Here is a 20338-nt window from a genome sequence, read left to right as displayed (position 1 = left end):
ACTAGAGGGGGTGATAAAAAAGAGGGGAAAATAAGATTATTAGGGGAGTCCCTATAGAGAAGGTATGTAGGCCGTGCATAGACCTGATCGAGGACAGGCTGGGAGTGCTAGCGCTCCTGGACGAGGAGTGCCGAGTGCCGCAGGGCTCCGACGGCGGCTTCGCGGCCAAGCTGCACGACAAGTGCGCTAAATACCCGCACTTCTTGAAGCCAAGATTCGGGGCATCTGGTGAGTATAGGGTATTAGGAAGTTTGATAAGAAGGGGGTACTTAGTCTGACCCAGGGGTTAGTGTGACCCAGGGGGGTAGTGTGACCCAGAGGGGTAGTTTGAAAAGAGGAGGTAGGAGTCTTCTCAAAGGGGGACAGCCTGTTAAGGGTGGGGGAGTAGATTAAAAAGACGGGGAATGACTTGATGGGGGGATAAATTTCTAACCTAGGGGAAGCAACAGGAGTCTTACCAAGAAGGGCAGTCTGAGTAGATAGGGGGGATTAAAAGGGGGGACAAATTTCTAATCTAGGGGGAGCAGTTTTAGACGAAGGAGGTTTTATCAAGAGGGACAGTTTGACTAGAGAGGAGGTGGGTAAAAAGGGGGGACATATTAGATTTTAGGGTGGTACTTCATAGACAAGGTATGTACGCCGTGCATAGAGTGCTAGCGCTCCTGGACGAGGAGTGCCGAGTGCCGCAGGGCTCCGACGGCGGCTTCGCGGCCAAGCTGCACGACAAGTGTGCTAAATACCCGCACTTCTTGAAGCCAAGATTCGGGGCATCTGGTAAGTCATAATTTGTATCAAAATCTGATCCAGATGGGGTGCAATCTGATTCAGGAAGAGGTGGTGTCATCAAGGGGAAGGGGTAGTTTGATCCAGGGAACCTTCTCCAGATGGGAGCAGTCTGAGAAGAGGGGGTAAGAGTCTTGTCAAAAGGGGAACAGTCTGATAAGGGTGGGGGAGTAGATAAATAAGACGGGTCTTACTAAGAAGGGCAGCTTGACTAGATGGGGGGGTAAAAAGGGGGGACAATTTTCCAACCTAGGGAGAGCAACAGGAGCCTTACCACAGGGGCAGTCTGACTAGATGGGGGGATAAAAAGAGGGAACAAATTTCTAATCTAGGGAGAGCAGTTTTTTGACGAAGGGAGTCTTATTAAAAGAGGCAGTCTAACTAGAGAGGAGGTGGGTAAAAAGGGGGGACAAATTAGATTTCACGGGGTACTTCATAGACTAGGTATGAAGGCCGTGCATAGACCTGATCGAGGACCGGCTGGGAGTGCTAGCGCTCCTGGACGAGGAGAGCCGAGTGCCGCAGGGCTCCGACGGCGGCTTCGCGGCCAAGCTGCACGACAAGTGCGCTAAATACCCGCACTTCTTGAAGCCAAGATTCGGGGCGTCTGGTGAGTCATAATTTATTGTCTCTCTCTTATCAAGGGGGGAAATCTGAACCAGTTGGGGTGCAATCTGATTCAGGGAGAGGTAATTATCAAGGGGGAGGGGCAGTCTGATCCATGAACCCTGAACTGAACCTGGGAAGAAGGGTTATCTTAAGGGTTAGTTGAAGGTTGAAGTCAAGGTTCGGCACGTCCAGTGAGTCACAGAACCCGAAGTATTATCTTATCCAGGGAGGGGGCATTGTGATACAGAGGGGCAGTGATACGTAGAGAACTAGTCTGATTCCGGGAGTGACAGTCTTTTTCAGAGGTGGAATTGTGTAAAGCAATCGTAATCATTTGACAGTTCGTAACGTACGATAAAGTCAGTTAAACAAAGAGTTTGACAGAATAATCGTACGTTATGAACTGTCAAATGATGACGATTGCTTTACACAATTCCACCTCGGGAGGGTTTGATCTGAAGGGCAGTCTTATCCAGGGAGGGACAGTCTAATTCAGGGAGGGTTTTAGTTGGAGGCAGTTTGATTTAGGAAAGGTCTGATGCAGGGAGGACTTGATCTGGGGGCAGTTTTCTGCAGGTAGGATCTGATATGGGTAGTCTGACAGGGGGAAGTTGTGCGATAAGCAGGGCAGTATAATTTCGGCGTCAGCTCATAGAAAGAGATGATGATGTAGGACATTTACGTAACTTTGTACCGCAATTAACGGGACTATTCCCACCTCTCGTTCCCACCACTGCAACTCCTGTGTAGCCAGGATCTACAGCTTGACCGCCACAAAAACCCAACCAATGAAGGTCAAGTTTGTCCCGGGGGAAAGTTAAACTGTCATTGGACCCGCAATTAGTAAACTATGGTTTTGTTCCAGCCTTCATAATCAAGCACTTCGCCGACAACGTAGAATACCAAGCCGGCGGTTTCCTAGAAAAGAACCGCGACACAGTCTCCGCGGAGCAGTTGGAGTGCGTGCGAGCGGCGTCCTGCCGCCTGTTGCGAGCCGTTTTGCCGCCGGAGCAGGACGCCGCCGTCGCTTCTGCCACGCTGCCGCTACGTCGTCGAAACGCACCCGCACCTTCACCCAGTCTTACGGTAAGAAAAGTCAATGATCTATAGTCTGGTCTGCGAGCACGTAGAATTTTGTCCAATGACCCCAAGCTACCCATTCTTATCACTTGCGCGTAATTATGTTGCTGTCGCGCTCGCACACTCACTGCGGGCGCCCGTCGCACAGTCGCGACAGCAATATAATTACGCGCGAGTGATAAGGATGGGTAGCTTGGGGTCATTGGACAAAATTCTACGTGCTCACAAACCGGGCTTTAGTGCCTTAAGGCCGTGACGCGTCGCTAATCTACAATCTAGGACAATGTAGCGGCATATTGACACGCAATTTTAATTGCTAGGGGGGAATACTAAGAGGGGGAGGGGGGGGGGAGGTATCTGACCAGCTAGGGGGTAGTTTGGTAAGGGCTCATAGACGCTATAAATACGGTGAGCCTTAGTTATGCGTCCGAGCGGCGTCCTGCCGCCTGTTGCGAGCCGTTTTGCCGCCGGAGCAGGACGCCGCCGTCGCTTCTGCTACGCTGCCTCTACGTCAGAGGAATGCACCCGCGCCTTCTCCCAGTCTTACGGTAAGAATAGTCAATAATCTAGTGTCTTAAGACAGCTACGAGAGCGATATGATTGATCTATTCTAAAATCTAAGGACACTCTAGCAGCGCGCCGTATTCTGTACGTGTCAGATACAGTAACTAACATGGCCCAATGGGGGCAGTCTTATCAAAACAGGCGAACACTTGTCAAGAGGAAGTCTGTAAGAGGGAGGAGTCTTAAAATGGGAGGTAATCTAACAAGAGAAGGGGCAGTCTAATTCAGGGGTGTTGTCTGTAATAGAAGAGTGTCTTATCAAGGGGTCTAATTAGGGGAGACTGCTACAGTGTGGCCGCTCATGACGCGACACGATGCTATGCGATGCTCTCACCGCTGATCTAGCTAGAATACCGTAGCGTCGCGTCGCATACTGATATCTGTTCTATCTTCAATACCCTGTCGCGTCTCGTGTTTGTATTGAATAGGAGCCTAACTACTGAACTGATTTAAAAAATCTTTCACCATTAGAATCCTACATTATTTCTGATAAACATAGGCGATACAAAGTTCACCAAGTCAGCTAGTAACATACTTAAATATCTGTTTTTCCACAGCAACCGCCGCGCCGAGCGTCCGGCGGCAAACAGACAGTGGGCTCCCAGTTTCGGGCTTCCCTCTCCGCCCTCATGGCAACCCTGTCTGCCACCACGCCGCATTACGTGCGCTGCATCAAGCCCAACGACACGAAGGAAGCCTTCCGCTTCGACCCGGCGCGGGCGGTGCACCAGCTCAGGTGAGACAACAGTGTCACAGTGACTCCAGCGTCACAGTGACTCCAGCGTCACAGTCCAGCAGACAGCGGGCTCGCCGTTCCCTCGCTGTCCGCCTCATGGCAACCCTGTCTGCCACCACGCCGCATTACGTGCGCTGCATCAAGCCCAACGACACGAAGGAAGCCTTCCGCTTCGACCCGGCGCGGGCGGTGCACCAGCTCAGGTGAGACAACAGTGTCACAGTGACTCCAGCGTCACAGTGACTCCAGCGTCACAGTCCAGCAGACAGCGGGCTCGCCGTTCCCTCGCTGTCCGCCTCATGGCAACCCTGTCTGCCACCACGCCGCATTACGTGCGCTGCATCAAGCCCAACGACACGAAGGAAGCCTTCCGCTTCGACCCGGCGCGGGCGGTGCACCAGCTCAGGTGAGACAACAGTGTCACAGTGACTCCAGCGTCACAGTGACTCCAGCGTCACAGTCCAGCAGACAGCGGGCTCGCCGTTCCCTCGCTGTCCGCCTCATGGCAACCCTGTCTGCCACCACGCCGCATTACGTGCGCTGCATCAAGCCCAACGACACGAAGGAAGCCTTCCGCTTCGACCCGGCGCGGGCGGTGCACCAGCTCAGGTGAGACAACAGTGTCACAGTGACTCCAGCGTCACAGTGACTCCAGCGTCACAGTGACTCCAGCGTCACAGTGACTCCAGCGTCACAGTGACTCCAGCGTCAAGTGACTCCAGCGTCACAGTGACTCCAATGTCACAGTGACTCCAGTGTCACAGTGACTCCAGCGTCACAGTGACTCCAGCGTCACAGTAACTCCAATGTCACAGTGACTCCAATGTCACAGTGTCACAGTGACTCCACCGTCACAGTGACTCCAATGTCACAGTGTCACAGTGACTCCACCGTCACAGTGTCATAGTAACTCCAGTGTCACAGTGACTCCACCGTCACAGTGTCATAGTAACTCCAGTGTCACAGTGACTCCAGCGTCACAGTGACTCCAGCGTCACAGTGACTCCAGCGTCACAGTGACTCCAGCGCCACAGTGACTCCAGCGTCACAGTCCAGCAGACAGCGGGCTCGCCGTTCCCTCGCTGTCCGCCTCATGGCAACCCTGTCTGCCACCACGCCGCATTACGTGCGCTGCATCAAGCCCAACGACACGAAGGAAGCCTTCCGCTTCGACCCGGCGCGGGCGGTGCACCAGCTCAGGTGAGACAACAGTGTCACAGTGACTCCAGCGTCACAGTGACTCCAGCGTCACAGTCCAGCAGACAGCGGGCTCGCCGTTCCCTCGCTGTCCGCCTCATGGCAACCCTGTCTGCCACCACGCCGCATTACGTGCGCTGCATCAAGCCCAACGACACGAAGGAAGCCTTCCGCTTCGACCCGGCGCGGGCGGTGCACCAGCTCAGGTGAGACAACAGTGTCACAGTGACTCCAGCGTCACAGTGACTCCAGCGTCACAGTCCAGCAGACAGCGGGCTCGCCGTTCCCTCGCTGTCCGCCTCATGGCAACCCTGTCTGCCACCACGCCGCATTACGTGCGCTGCATCAAGCCCAACGACACGAAGGAAGCCTTCCGCTTCGACCCGGCGCGGGCGGTGCACCAGCTCAGGTGAGACAACAGTGTCACAGTGACTCCAGCGTCACAGTGACTCCAGCGTCACAGTCCAGCAGACAGCGGGCTCGCCGTTCCCTCGCTGTCCGCCTCATGGCAACCCTGTCTGCCACCACGCCGCATTACGTGCGCTGCATCAAGCCCAACGACACGAAGGAAGCCTTCCGCTTCGACCCGGCGCGGGCGGTGCACCAGCTCAGGTGAGACAACAGTGTCACAGTGACTCCAGCGTCACAGTGACTCCAGCGTCACAGTCCAGCAGACAGCGGGCTCGCCGTTCCCTCGCTGTCCGCCTCATGGCAACCCTGTCTGCCACCACGCCGCATTACGTGCGCTGCATCAAGCCCAACGACACGAAGGAAGCCTTCCGCTTCGACCCGGCGCGGGCGGTGCACCAGCTCAGGTGAGACAACAGTGTCACAGTGACTCCAGCGTCACAGTGACTCAAGCGTTACAGTGACCATTGTCACAGTGACAACAGCCTCAGTAATAAGTGTCACAGTGTCACAGTGACTCCAGCGTCACAGTGACTAAAGTGTCACAGCGTCACAGTGACTAAAGTGTCACAGTGTCACAGTGACTCCAGCGTCACAGTGACTAAAGTGTCACAGCGTCACAGTGACTAAAGTGTCACAGCGTCACAGTGACTCCAGCGTCACAGTGACTCCAGCGTCACAGTGACTCCACTGTCACAGCGTCACAGTGACTCCAGCGTCACAGTGACTCCAGCGTCACAGTGACTCCAGCGTCACAGTCCAGCAGACAGCGGGCTCGCCGTTCCCTCGCTGTCCGCCTCATGGCAACCCTGTCTGCCACCACGCCGCATTACGTGCGCTGCATCAAGCCCAACGACACGAAGGAAGCCTTCCGCTTCGACCCGGCGCGGGCGGTGCACCAGCTCAGGTGAGACAACAGTGTCACAGTGACTCCAGCGTCACAGTGACTCCAGCGTCACAGTCCAGCAGACAGCGGGCTCGCCGTTCCCTCGCTGTCCGCCTCATGGCAACCCTGTCTGCCACCACGCCGCATTACGTGCGCTGCATCAAGCCCAACGACACGAAGGAAGCCTTCCGCTTCGACCCGGCGCGGGCGGTGCACCAGCTCAGGTGAGACAACAGTGTCACAGTGACTCCAGCGTCACAGTGACTCCAGCGTCACAGTCCAGCAGACAGCGGGCTCGCCGTTCCCTCGCTGTCCGCCTCATGGCAACCCTGTCTGCCACCACGCCGCATTACGTGCGCTGCATCAAGCCCAACGACACGAAGGAAGCCTTCCGCTTCGACCCGGCGCGGGCGGTGCACCAGCTCAGGTGAGACAACAGTGTCACAGTGACTCCAGCGTCACAGTGACTCCAGCGTCACAGTCCAGCAGACAGCGGGCTCGCCGTTCCCTCGCTGTCCGCCTCATGGCAACCCTGTCTGCCACCACGCCGCATTACGTGCGCTGCATCAAGCCCAACGACACGAAGGAAGCCTTCCGCTTCGACCCGGCGCGGGCGGTGCACCAGCTCAGGTGAGACAACAGTGTCACAGTGACTCCAGCGTCACAGTGACTCCAGCGTCACAGTCCAGCAGACAGCGGGCTCGCCGTTCCCTCGCTGTCCGCCTCATGGCAACCCTGTCTGCCACCACGCCGCATTACGTGCGCTGCATCAAGCCCAACGACACGAAGGAAGCCTTCCGCTTCGACCCGGCGCGGGCGGTGCACCAGCTCAGGTGAGACAACAGTGTCACAGTGACTCCAGCGTCACAGTGACTCCAGCGTCACAGTCCAGCAGACAGCGGGCTCGCCGTTCCCTCGCTGTCCGCCTCATGGCAACCCTGTCTGCCACCACGCCGCATTACGTGCGCTGCATCAAGCCCAACGACACGAAGGAAGCCTTCCGCTTCGACCCGGCGCGGGCGGTGCACCAGCTCAGGTGAGACAACAGTGTCACAGTGACTCCAGCGTCACAGTGACTCCAGCGTCACAGTCCAGCAGACAGCGGGCTCGCCGTTCCCTCGCTGTCCGCCTCATGGCAACCCTGTCTGCCACCACGCCGCATTACGTGCGCTGCATCAAGCCCAACGACACGAAGGAAGCCTTCCGCTTCGACCCGGCGCGGGCGGTGCACCAGCTCAGGTGAGACAACAGTGTCACAGTGACTCCGGCGTCACAGTGACTCCAGCGTCACAGTCCAGCAGACAGCGGGCTCGCCGTTCCCTCGCTGTCCGCCTCATGGCAACCCTGTCTGCCACCACGCCGCATTACGTGCGCTGCATCAAGCCCAACGACACGAAGGAAGCCTTCCGCTTCGACCCGGCGCGGGCGGTGCACCAGCTCAGGTGAGACAACAGTGTCACAGTGACTCCAGCGTCACAGTGACTCCAGCGTCACAGTGACTAGTATCAGTCTCCAGCGTCACAGTGACCAGTGTCACAGTGACAGCAGCCTCAGTAATAAGTGTCACAGTGACCAGTGTCACAGTGACTTAAGCGTCACAGTGACCATTGTCACAGTGACAACAGCCTCAGTAATAAGTGTCACAGCGTCACAGTGACTCCAGTGTCACAGCGTCACAGTGACCATTGTCCCAGTGACAACAGCGTCACAGTGACAGCAGCCTCAGTAATAAGTGTCACAGTGACAGCAGCCTCAGTAATAAGTGTCATAGTGTCACAGTGACCATATTGTCAATGTCACAGTGACTCAGCGTCACAGTGACTCCAGCGTCACAGTGACTCCAGCGTCACAGTGTCACAGCGTCACAGTGACTCCAGCGTCACAGTGACTCCAGCGTCACAGTGACTCCAGCGTCACAGTGACTCCAGCGTCACAGTGACTCGTGTCACAGTGACTCCAGCGTCACAGTGACTCCAGCGTCACAGTGACTCCAGCGTCACAGTCCAGCAGACAGCGGGCTCGCCGTTCCCTCGCTGTCCGCCTCATGGCAACCCTGTCTGCCACCACGCCGCATTACGTGCGCTGCATCAAGCCCAACGACACGAAGGAAGCCTTCCGCTTCGACCCGGCTGTCACAGTGACTCCAGCGTCACAGTGACTCCAACGTCACAGTGACTAGTGTCACAGTGACTCCAGTGTCACAGCGTCACAGTGACCAGTGTCACAGTGACTCCAGCGTCACAGTGACTCCAGCGTCACAGTGACTCCAGCGTCACAGTGACTCCAGCGTCACAGTGACTCCAGCGTCACAGTGACTCCAGCGTCACAGTGACTCCAGCGTCACAGTGACTCCAGCGTCACAGTGACTCCAACGTCACAGTGACTCCAATGTCACAGCGTCACAGTGACTCCAGTGTCACAGTGACTCCATTGTCACAGTGACTCCAGCGTCACAGTGACTTGTGTCACAGTGACTCCAGCGTCACAGTGACTCCAGCGTCACAGTGACTTGTGTCACAGTGACTCCAGCGTCACAGTGACTCCAATGTCACAGCGTCACAGTGACTCCAGTGTCACAGCGTCACAGTGTCACAGCGTCACAGTGACAACAGTGTCACAGTGACTCCAGCGTCACAGTGACTCCAGCGTCACAGTGACAACAGTGTCACAGTGACTCCAGCGTCACAGTGACTCCAGCGTCACAGTGACTCCAATGTCACAGCGTCACAGTGACTCCAGTGTCACAGTGACTCCATTGTCACAGTGACTCCAGCGTCACAGTGACTTGTGTCACAGTGACTCCAGCGTCACAGTGACTCCAGCGTCACAGTGACTCCAGCGTCACAGTGACTCCAGCGTCACAGTGACTCCAGCGTCACAGTCCAGCAGACAGCGGGCTCGCCGTTCCCTCGCTGTCCGCCTCATGGCAACCCTGTCTGCCACCACGCCGCATTACGTGCGCTGCATCAAGCCCAACGACACGAAGGAAGCCTTCCGCTTCGACCCGGCGCGGGCGGTGCACCAGCTCAGGTGAGACAACAGTGTCACAGTGACTCCAGCGTCACAGTGACTCCAGCGTCACAGTGACTCCAGCGTCACAGTGACTCCAGCGTCACAGTGACCAGCGTCACAGTGACTCCAGCGTCACAGTGACTCCAGCGTCACAGTGACTCCAGCGTCACAGTGACAACAGCCTCAGTAATGTGTCACAGTGACTCCATTGTCACAGTGACTCCAGCGTCACAGTGTCACAGCGTCACAGTGACTCCAGCGTCACAGTGACTCCAGCGTCACAGTCCAGCAGACAGCGGGCTCGCCGTTCCCTCGCTGTCCGCCTCATGGCAACCCTGTCTGCCACCACGCCGCATTACGTGCGCTGCATCAAGCCCAACGACACGAAGGAAGCCTTCCGCTTCGACCCGGCGCGGGCGGTGCACCAGCTCAGGTGAGACAACAGTGTCACAGTGACTCCAGCGTCACAGTGACTCCAGCGTCACAGTCCAGCAGACAGCGGGCTCGCCGTTCCCTCGCTGTCCGCCTCATGGCAACCCTGTCTGCCACCACGCCGCATTACGTGCGCTGCATCAAGCCCAACGACACGAAGGAAGCCTTCCGCTTCGACCCGGCGCGGGCGGTGCACCAGCTCAGGTGAGACAACAGTGTCACAGTGACTCCAGCGTCACAGTGACTCCAGCGTCACAGTCCAGCAGACAGCGGGCTCGCCGTTCCCTCGCTGTCCGCCTCATGGCAACCCTGTCTGCCACCACGCCGCATTACGTGCGCTGCATCAAGCCCAACGACACGAAGGAAGCCTTCCGCTTCGACCCGGCGCGGGCGGTGCACCAGCTCAGGTGAGACAACAGTGTCACAGTGACTCCGGCGTCACAGTGACTCCAGCGTCACAGTCCAGCAGACAGCGGGCTCGCCGTTCCCTCGCTGTCCGCCTCATGGCAACCCTGTCTGCCACCACGCCGCATTACGTGCGCTGCATCAAGCCCAACGACACGAAGGAAGCCTTCCGCTTCGACCCGGCGCGGGCGGTGCACCAGCTCAGGTGAGACAACAGTGTCACAGTGACTCCAGCGTCACAGTGACTCCAGCGTCACAGTGACTCCAGCGTCACAGTGACTCCAGCGTCACAGTGACTCCAGCGTCACAGCGTCACAGTGACTCTAGTGTCCCAGTGACTCCAGCGTCACAGAAAGGTTCTGGAATGGAGACCGCGTACCGAAAAACGCAGCGTGGGACGTCCACCTACAAGGTGGACCGACGACATCGTAAAGGTAGCAGGGAAGCACTGGACGCAGGCCGCTACCAATCGATCAACGTGGAAAGCATTGGGGGAGGCCTATGTTCAGCAGTGGACGTCCTATGGCTGAAATGATGAAGATACATATAAAAAATACCCTTATGTCCAAAGGCTACTACAAGTTCGAGACTATATTGATGACGAAGATGCGTGGTCAGTTCAGTCTGCATATATTTGATGAACTTGAATTTGGTTATTCTTACCGTTAGATATTACTGGCAATTAGTGGTGACTGAGTTTGTTCCGGCGTTTCTTCTCAGCACTTGCCATAATGTTTGTCTCGAAGCGCTGGTAGGGCCCAAAAGATAAGGAGACATGTAAAGTGCCCCATAAGGGCTACCATTTTTATTTTACTATATTTTGACGTTCATAAGTGCCACCAGTGGTCTAAATTGAATGAATAATATGTTCTTGTATTGCTTACAGAGCATGCGGTGTGTTGGAGACCATCAGGATATCAGCTGCCGGCTTTCCTTCAAGGTGGCTGTATCAAGACTTCTTCCATAGGTGAGTCAGGATCTCTATACACTTACCGCGGCGCACTAAATTATCTGCCGCTGACGACAGCGTTGCAGTGCGGCGCTTCATAGAACATTGTGTTTATTCGTCCGCTCGACCGATGTACGCGACCGACGTCAGCGTAGGAGGAAATCAAACCTACGTTGTTTTCTTGCTTAAGAAAATGTAAATATATTATTTGACACCACCAATCAATTGAGGTACTTTTTATGAGCTGTCAAAACGGGATATATCTTGTATGGCAATACCAAGCTGATGACGTCACTACTTTTCTGACTCAAGTGTTCTTTTAGGCTGGGTTGCACTATCTTATTTTATCTTTAACAAACGTCAAAAATCTGGCAAATTCCATACAAAAAACACCGGTTACCGTTATAGTTACGGTCAAAATTAGGTGGTGCAACTCAGCCTTAAAGTAATTTTGTCGAATTGTGTTAGTAAATTGAGTTAAATACCCAATTTAACTGTTTTACAGTTGTGTATCAGTTGTTGTGGACAATTAATCATATTTAGCCCGTTAGATTCCTATATCAGGTCATCTGAAAAAATCTAATTTCCGAGTCTAACTCGCACTTAATTTATTAGGGTTCTGTAGTCTTCACAAAGAACCCTTATTTAAGCTTAAAAAACTATTCTTTTCTCCAGGTACCGTCTTCTCTGTCCCCACAAGGACATCGACCGGCGGAACATCAAGGCGACCTGCAGTAAGATTCTGGCAAAACATCTGAAAGACCCGGACAAATACCAGTTCGGGGCTACCAAGATATTCTTCAGGGCTGGCCAGGTAAACTTGTTGGGGGGGGCTCTTGGATTGAAGGTGTTGGGTTCTAAATTAAGGTGGGGCAAACATCAACTTCAGCATATAGCAGTCCGCTGTTGGAATGTTTTAGCGCTCACCAGTTAGCGCCACTGGAGAGTAAGGTCCTGTCACTTGCTAGTAGCGAAGACAGTGGCACCAACTGGTGAGCGCTAAAGTGGTAGGAGGACTATCGCATTTGCACTCATCAAGATGGCGCCACTGTAGAGTAGGGTCCTGTCAATCGCCAGGGGTGCCAACTGTTAAGTATAAAAACGATAGCCCTCATTGCCTCCGAAAACTGAACCATTTTACCTCAACAGTAAGGGCTTGCTCCCACGGAGACATCCTGTTTTTTTTTGCAGGACCTATTTTTTGCAGTTTTTTAAGTCGATGAAGCACATGATTTCGTGCTCTGAGCTGCGTGCTCAAAGAACTGCACGCAGGAAGATTAATAGACGTAGCCCACTTATCAACCCGGAAAGGAATCGTAACCGTATCAACTCGAGGCGGTCAGTATTCTTTGTACGAAACGCACACTGATCCGCACCGTAACGTAAACGCCTCGTCTCGCGGTTGACAGCTCGCGAAAGGCGCTGGCAGCTCACGAAAAGCCACCGAATCGCTTGATCCCTTTCCGAGTTGATAAGTCTGCTATGACCTTTAAACCTTTTTATTTGATCAAGAAAAAAAATATCATACTGTATAGAAATAGCTTCAAAACTTATATTTCTTTCTACAGGTGGCGTATTTAGAGAAGATTCGCGCCGACATCCAACGCTTATACTGCGTTAGAGTTCAAAGTTGCGTGCGCAGATTCGTAGCGAGGAAGAAGTATCTGCGACTCATGTCTGCTTTGAAAGGTCTTCAGGCAAGAGCAAGAGGATTTCTGGCTAGACGGTGAGTGTGTCTTTTTTTAAATTCACAACGAGGAAGCACTTGGCCTGTATCTCACCTGATGGTAAGTGATGATCAGGCCGAAGGTGGAAGCGAGCTTCACCCGGAATCTTCTACCACGGAGGAACTGGCTATCTTACCTCTAACTGCCGGAACACAACAATGCTGTTAACATTGTTGTTATGGCGACAGACTTAGGTAAGATGGTGGTAGCTAGCCAGGCGGACTTAGAACAAGCCCTACTACCAACCAAACCGAACAGAAAAATCTGCCCACACTGGGCACCGAATCCGGGACCTCTGCGTCTGAAGCAGGTGTCTTACCACTAGACCACAGAGGCGGTTAACTGCTGTGCAAAAGAGTTCAAAGTCGCTTGTGCAGGTACTACTGCGTGAGTGCCTTATGTTACTGCGTTAGGGTTCAAAGTTGCGTGCGCAGATTTGTACCAAAGAAGTATCTCCGTCTCATGTCTGCTCTGAAAGGTCTACAGGCACGAGCGAGAGGGTTCCTGGCTAGACGGTGAGTGTCTTATGTCTACTGCGATAGAGTTCAAAGTCGCTTGCGTAGATATTGGGTGTGAGTGCTTTATTTTACTTCGTTAGGGTACAAAGTTGCGTGCGCAGATTCGTAGCTAGGAAGAAAATTTCATACTATGTGACAGCGGATGCATCCCTTCACATTATAAAAACGCCGCTGACGCGCTGCAGTCGCGTTACTAAAGCCCTAATGTGAAAGCGCTCTTACTTGCTAAATAGTGTTAATCAGGAAGTTACTATTTAGAACATTACTCGGAGATCTAGAAAGAGGCCCATAATCAGTCAATTCAAACAATACTAACCCGTACATTTCCTTCCAGCAAAGCGCAAGAGGTCCGCCGCAACCGAGCCGCTGTCAAAATACAACGCAGCGTCCGCGGCTGGCTGGCTCGTTCCAAGTATCAACGGCTGAGACGGCTGGCGATAGGGCTCCAAGCACGAGCCCGGGGGCTCCTGGCGAGACGATTGTATAAGGACAAGAGGAGAGTTAAGGCGGTGAGTGAGCCCTAGTGTATAAACTTTATACTATAAAGGAACTCGTCATTAGATCTCAAAATCGCCTGCATAGGTAGCACATTGATATAAGGAAAGTGTACCTTATGTCTACCATGGTAGAGCCCAAAGTCGCTGGAATAGACAGTAGTTTGCTAGTAGAAAATTTAACCTTATGGACTACAAATACCAGCGGCTGAGACGACTGACTTTAAGGCAGTGAGTGAACCCTAGTGTGTAAATGAGTCCGTGTCGTTAGAGATCAAAATCGCCTGCACAGTCACTATTTGGCAAGACGGAAAGTGTACAGTCGACAGCACATCAAGCTATACATTTTCGTTGCAAAGTCGCCCGTATCGCAACTACGTAAGATACCACAGTGTTTACGTTGACGTGCTGTTGACCGTACCTTATGTCTACTATGACAGAGCTCAAATTCGCGTGTGTAGGTAGCACTTTGCTAGTAGGAAAGTGAACCTTATGTACTCGCAAGTAATGGTGGTTGAGAGGGCTGGCGATAGGGCTCCAAGCGAGAAGGTTGTATAAGCCCTAGTTAGTGTAGTCGTTAAAGGTCAAAATCGCCTGCATATGTCCCATTTGGCCCTCTGGACACGTGGTCCGACTGCTTTGTCCGACTAATCGGACCACGTGAACTTTTTTTTCCTGTTGGTTCGATTAAGGAGTCGGACTATCAAGACTTTCTGTTCTTAAGGTTACATGGTCCGACATTTTAACCGCCCAACCTATTTGAAAGAAAGAAAGAAAGATACATTTATTATTTCATTAACTCAACACTATTTAATTGCATTTTCTTGATTGAAAAACTATAACAGACCTATTCCTTTTAGTTCAAATCAAAGTTTAACTGAGTTGAACTTTCAGGAAAAAAATTCCATAGTTTCTATAATTTTTCTAGAAATTTGAAATGAACGGAATATATTTTCCTAAAAATTCAACTATAATAAATCTATTGAATATTTTTGATAGATTTTTAGGCTAGTGTCCTAAAAAAATTTTTTTCGTCCGTCAATTTTAATATAAAAAAATATTGGACTTGAATTATTTAATTGCCAATCAAACAAATAATTACAAAGTTACAGTGCGTTGAAGTTCCGCGTGACGTCACAAAGTGCAGCACTTTTACGCACTCACTGACGTCACGGGCCTTTTCTTTAGAACTTTGGCACGCCTTATCTCTTTACATTTTCATTAGTTTTAAAAAGTGAAAAATAGGTGTCGAGTATTTTTTGATAAGCTAACTGACGGACTAATTAAAACTCTTGCTTTTTACCCAGGAAACATCCCTATTGAAAATTTGGAAACAAATGAATACCTACCTACATAACCTACTTATCTATTATAATAATATAAACATTTAGGAAATGTTTATAAAAAAAATCCGTGTATTTCAACTTCCTTGAAAGATTACTTAAGAAAGTTGACTTTACGGTTTTTTTTCCTGAAAGTTCAATTCAGTTGAACTTTGAATTGAACTAAAAGGAGGTCGTTTTACATTGAATGAAACAATCTTTAATTAAAAATATTTATACCTTTACATATTTGTATTAATTTATTCAAATCAATATTGATTTAAATTTATTATTATAAATTTATTTAATAGTGAACCTTTCCATGCCAAGCCGTTCACGAGGAAGCTCTTGTTATTATTATGACCAAAGAGCATCGCATTGGTAGTTAATATGAAATTGTCACGAGAAATAGTTTCCATGGATTGATTTTGTTGCATACCACCCTTAATTTATTTCAAGTCCGATTAGTCGGACGAAGTGGAATTGCGATTCCTTGTAGTCCGATTAATCGAACCAACAGGAAAAAAAAGTTCACGTGGTCCGATTAATCGGACAAAGCAGTCGGACCACGTGTCCAGAGGGCCATTTGGCTAGAAGAAAAGTGTATCTTATTTCTACTAAATAGAGCCCAAAGTCGCTTACGTAGACAGCACCTCGCCAGTAAGAAAGTGAACCTTATGTTCTCCAAGTACCAGCGGCTGAGACGGCTGGCGATAGGGCTCCTAGCGAGAAGATTGTATAAGGACAAGAGGCGGGTCAAGGCGGTGAGTGAGCCCTACAGTGTGAATGAGCCCGCCAATAGAGCTCAAAATCGCCTGCACAGTCACTATCTGGCAAAACAGAAAGTATGCCTTATATCCGCCAGGATAGAGTCCAAAATCGCTTGTAGAGATGGCACCTCCCTGGTAGGAAATTGAACCTTATGTGCTCCAAGTACCAGCGGCTGAGACGGCTGGCGATAGGGCTCCAAGCCAGAGCCCGGGGGCTCCTGGCGAGAAGATTGTATAAGGACAAGAGGCGGGTCAAGGCGGTAAGTGTCGTTAAAGGTCAAAGTCGCCTGCATAGGCACTGCCTGGGTAGAAGAAAAGTGTGTCTTATTTCTACTAAAATAGAGCCCAAAGTCGCTTACACAGACAGCACTTTGTTAGTAGGAAAGTGAACCTTATTACTTTAAATACCAGCGGCTTAGACGGCTGGCGATAGGGCTCCAGGCGAGACGATTGTATAAGGACAAGAGGCGAGTCATGGCGGTGAGTGAGCCCTAGTATGTGAATGAACCCGTCAATAGAGTTCAAAATCGCCTGCACAGTCACTATCTGGCAAAACAGAAAGTATGCCTTATATCCGCCAGGATAGAGTCCAAATTCGCTTGCGTAAGCGTCACCTCGTTAGCAGTATCGGCGGTGAGTGAGCCCTAGTGTGTGATTGAACCCGTGTCGTTAGAGATCAAAATCGCCTGCATATGTCCCACCTGGCTCGAAAAAAAGTGTGCCTTGTGTCTACCCCGACAGAGTCCAAAATCGCTTGCAAAGGTAGTATTTCTCTGATAGGAAATTGAACCTTATGTACTAAGAACCGGTGACTGCGGTGGCTTTTCTTGAAAATTAAAAACCTAATTAATGGAAAAAAATACTTATTACCCTACTTGTTCCCAGGTCTTGACAATACAACGCTACGCCCGCGGCTATCTTGCTCGAAAACGCGTGAAGAAGATGAGACGGCAGATCGTCATAGCGCAGGCATCTGTAAGTACAAGCGTTCAATCCCCGGTTAACTTTTTGTAATAAGCCCCTGGCTTACAAGAAAGAGTCCATCAGTAAATTTTTATTTATTTGTTAATAAAAATTTACTAAATCCTTGAAAAGGAGGCTGATAATAGTGGCTGACGCCCGTATTCACAAACATTACTATGAGGTCTCACAGTGCCCGTGGACGCACAGAGTGACACACGAACCAATCATACAGCACGAACCAATCATACCTCTATTCAACGCTGTGCGTTCAATTTGCGCATCGTTTGTGAATATGGGCGTGAGTTTCTTGCGCTGCTTCTTCTCAGCTTTCTCTTTTAATGATTGATAACGAAATATTTTATTTATCCAGATCCGCCGCTTCCTAGCCCGCCGCCAGTACAAGCGTCTACGCATCGAAGCTCGCAGCCTCGACCACGTGAAGTCCCTCAACAAGGGCCTGGAGAACAAGATCATCAGCCTGCAGCAGAAGCTCGGCGCGGCGCTCGAGCGGGCCAAGGGCATCGACCCTCTCGCGCTGCAGGTGGCTGAGCTGAGGTCAGTACAGCAGCACGAGGACTCGACCCACTTAACACACTCCCACTTGAGACACTAAGCAGCCTCGACCACGTGAAGTCCCTCAACAAGGGCCTGGAGAACAAGATCATCAGCCTGCAGCAGAAGCTCGGCGCGGCGCTCGAGCGGGCCAAGGGCATCGACCCTCTCGCGCTGCAGGTGGCTGAGCTGAGGTCAGTACAGCAGCACGAGGACTCGACCCACTTAACACACTCCCACTTGAGACACTAAGCAGCCTCGACCACGTGAAGTCCCTCAACAAGGGCCTGGAGAACAAGATCATCAGCCTGCAGCAGAAGCTCGGCGCGGCGCTCGAGCGGGCCAAGGGCATCGACCCTCTCGCGCTGCAGGTGGCTGAGCTGAGGTCAGTACAGCAGCACGAGGACTCGACCCACTTAACACACTCCCACTTGAGACACTAAGCAGCCTCGACCACGTGAAGTCCCTCAACAAGGGCCTGGAGAACAAGATCATCAGCCTGCAGCAGAAGCTCGGCGCGGCGCTCGAGCGGGCCAAGGGCATCGACCCTCTCGCGCTGCAGGTGGCTGAGCTGAGGTCAGTACAGCAGCACGAGGACTCGACCCACTTAACACACTCCCACTTGAGACACTAAGCAGCCTCGACCACGTGAAGTCCCTCAACAAGGGCCTGGAGAACAAGATCATCAGCCTGCAGCAGAAGCTCGGCGCGGCGCTCGAGCGGGCCAAGGGCATCGACCCTCTCGCGCTGCAGGTGGCTGAGCTGAGGTCAGTACAGCAGCACGAGGACTCGACCCACTTAACACACTCCCACTTGAGACACTAAGCAGCCTCGACCACGTGAAGTCCCTCAACAAGGGCCTGGAGAACAAGATCATCAGCCTGCAGCAGAAGCTCGGCGCGGCGCTCGAGCGGGCCAAGGGCATCGACCCTCTCGCGCTGCAGGTGGCTGAGCTGAGGTCAGTACAGCAGCACGAGGACTCGACCCACTTAACACACTCCCACTTGAGACACTAAGCAGCCTCGACCACGTGAAGTCCCTCAACAAGGGCCTGGAGAACAAGATCATCAGCCTGCAGCAGAAGCTCGGCGCGGCGCTCGAGCGGGCCAAGGGCATCGACCCTCTCGCGCTGCAGGTGGCTGAGCTGAGGTCAGTACAGCAGCACGAGGACTCGACCCACTTAACACACTCCCACTTGAGACACTAAGCAGCCTCGACCACGTGAAGTCCCTCAACAAGGGCCTGGAGAACAAGATCATCAGCCTGCAGCAGAAGCTCGGCGCGGCGCTCGAGCGGGCCAAGGGCATCGACCCTCTCGCGCTGCAGGTGGCTGAGCTGAGGTCAGTACAGCAGCACGAGGACTCGACCCACTTAACACACTCCCACTTGAGACACTAAGCAGCCTCGACCACGTGAAGTCCCTCAACAAGGGCCTGGAGAACAAGATCATCAGCCTGCAGCAGAAGCTCGGCGCGGCGCTCGAGCGGGCCAAGGGCATCGACCCTCTCGCGCTGCAGGTGGCTGAGCTGAGGTCAGTACAGCAGCACGAGGACTCGACCCACTTAACACACTCCCACTTGAGACACTGACGACTCGACCCACTTAACACACTTGGATACGACCCGCTTAAGACACTAAGGAAACGACCCATTTAAGACACTAAAAAGAATCGACCCACTTAAGATACTAAGGAATGGACCCATTTAAGACACTAAAAAGAATCAACCCATTTAAGACACTAAGGAAACGACCCATTTAAGACACTAAAAAGATCGACCCATTTAAGACACTAAGGATTCGACCCATTTAGACACTAAGGAATCGACCCATTTAAGACACCAAGAAATCGACCCATTTAAGACACTAGAAAGAATCGGTTCATTTAAGACACTAAGGAGTCGACCTATTTAAGACACTAAGGCATCGACCTACTTAAGACACTAAACAATCGACCCATTTAAGGCCAAGAAATCGACCCACTTAACACACTCCCACTTGAGACACTAAGCAGCCTCGACCACGTGAAGTCCCTCAACAAGGGCCTGGAGAACAAGATCATCAGCCTGCAGCAGAAGCTCGGCGCGGCGCTCGAGCGGGCCAAGGGCATCGACCCTCTCGCGCTGCAGGTGGCTGAGCTGAGGTCAGTACAGCAGCACGAGGACTCGACCCACTTAACACACTCCCACTTGAGACACTAAGCAGCCTCGACCACGTGAAGTCCCTCAACAAGGGCCTGGAGAACAAGATCATCAGCCTGCAGCAGAAGCTCGGCGCGGCGCTCGAGCGGGCCAAGGGCATCGACCCTCTCGCGCTGCAGGTGGCTGAGCTGAGGTCAGTACAGCAGCACGAGGACTCGACCCACTTAACACACTCCCACTTGAGACACTGACGACTCGACCCACTTAAGACACTAAAGAAACGACCCATTTAAGACACTAAAAAGAATCGACAAATTTAAGACACTAAGGAGTCGACCCGCTTAAGACATTTAGGAATCGACCCACTTAAGACACTAAGGAAACGACCCATCTAAGACACTAAGGAGTCGACCCATTTAAGGCACTAAGGAGTCGACCCGCTTAAAACACTTGGATTCGACCCTCTTAAGACACTAAGGAAACAACCTATTTAAGACACTTAAAAGAATCGGCCCATTTAAGACACTAAGGATTCGATCCATTTAAGACACTAAAGAAACGACCCACTTAAGTCACTAAGAAATCGACCCACTTAACACACTCCCGCTTGAGACACTAAGCAGCCTCGACCACGTGAAGTCCCTCAACAAGGGCCTGGAGAACAAGATCATCAGCCTGCAGCAGAAGCTCGGCGCGGCGCTCGAGCGGGCCAAGGGCATCGACCCTCTCGCGCTGCAGGTGGCTGAGCTGAGGTCAGTACAGCAGCACGAGGACTCGACCCACTTAACACACT

At 52.3% G+C, this 20338-nt stretch overlaps 1 protein-coding gene across 1 annotated transcript in view; it reads left to right on the top strand.

Moving 5' to 3' along the window:
* The window catches only part of LOC135084787 (unconventional myosin-Va), a 79812-nt gene that overhangs the window by 16721 nt on the left and 42753 nt on the right, over nucleotides 1-20338 (top strand). Inside the window, exons 14-32 of the mRNA XM_063979524.1 lie at nucleotides 2258-2478; nucleotides 3594-3772; nucleotides 10999-11079; nucleotides 11737-11875; nucleotides 12630-12787; nucleotides 13641-13815; nucleotides 16778-16867; nucleotides 17226-17410; nucleotides 17473-17601; nucleotides 17664-17792; nucleotides 17855-17983; nucleotides 18046-18174; nucleotides 18237-18365; nucleotides 18428-18556; nucleotides 18619-18747; nucleotides 18810-18938; nucleotides 19419-19547; nucleotides 19610-19738; nucleotides 20169-20297. Coding sequence (XP_063835594.1) covers nucleotides 2258-2478; nucleotides 3594-3772; nucleotides 10999-11079; nucleotides 11737-11875; nucleotides 12630-12787; nucleotides 13641-13815; nucleotides 16778-16867; nucleotides 17226-17410; nucleotides 17473-17601; nucleotides 17664-17792; nucleotides 17855-17983; nucleotides 18046-18174; nucleotides 18237-18365; nucleotides 18428-18556; nucleotides 18619-18747; nucleotides 18810-18938; nucleotides 19419-19547; nucleotides 19610-19738; nucleotides 20169-20297 — 2647 coding nt within the window. The remainder of the gene's footprint in view (nucleotides 1-2257; nucleotides 2479-3593; nucleotides 3773-10998; nucleotides 11080-11736; nucleotides 11876-12629; nucleotides 12788-13640; nucleotides 13816-16777; nucleotides 16868-17225; nucleotides 17411-17472; nucleotides 17602-17663; nucleotides 17793-17854; nucleotides 17984-18045; nucleotides 18175-18236; nucleotides 18366-18427; nucleotides 18557-18618; nucleotides 18748-18809; nucleotides 18939-19418; nucleotides 19548-19609; nucleotides 19739-20168; nucleotides 20298-20338) is intronic.

This window comes from Ostrinia nubilalis, chromosome 27 (genome assembly GCF_963855985.1).
Source record: "Ostrinia nubilalis chromosome 27, ilOstNubi1.1, whole genome shotgun sequence".
NCBI lineage: Eukaryota > Metazoa > Arthropoda > Insecta > Lepidoptera > Crambidae > Ostrinia > Ostrinia nubilalis.
This window is presented reverse-complemented; position numbering and strand designations above follow the sequence as displayed.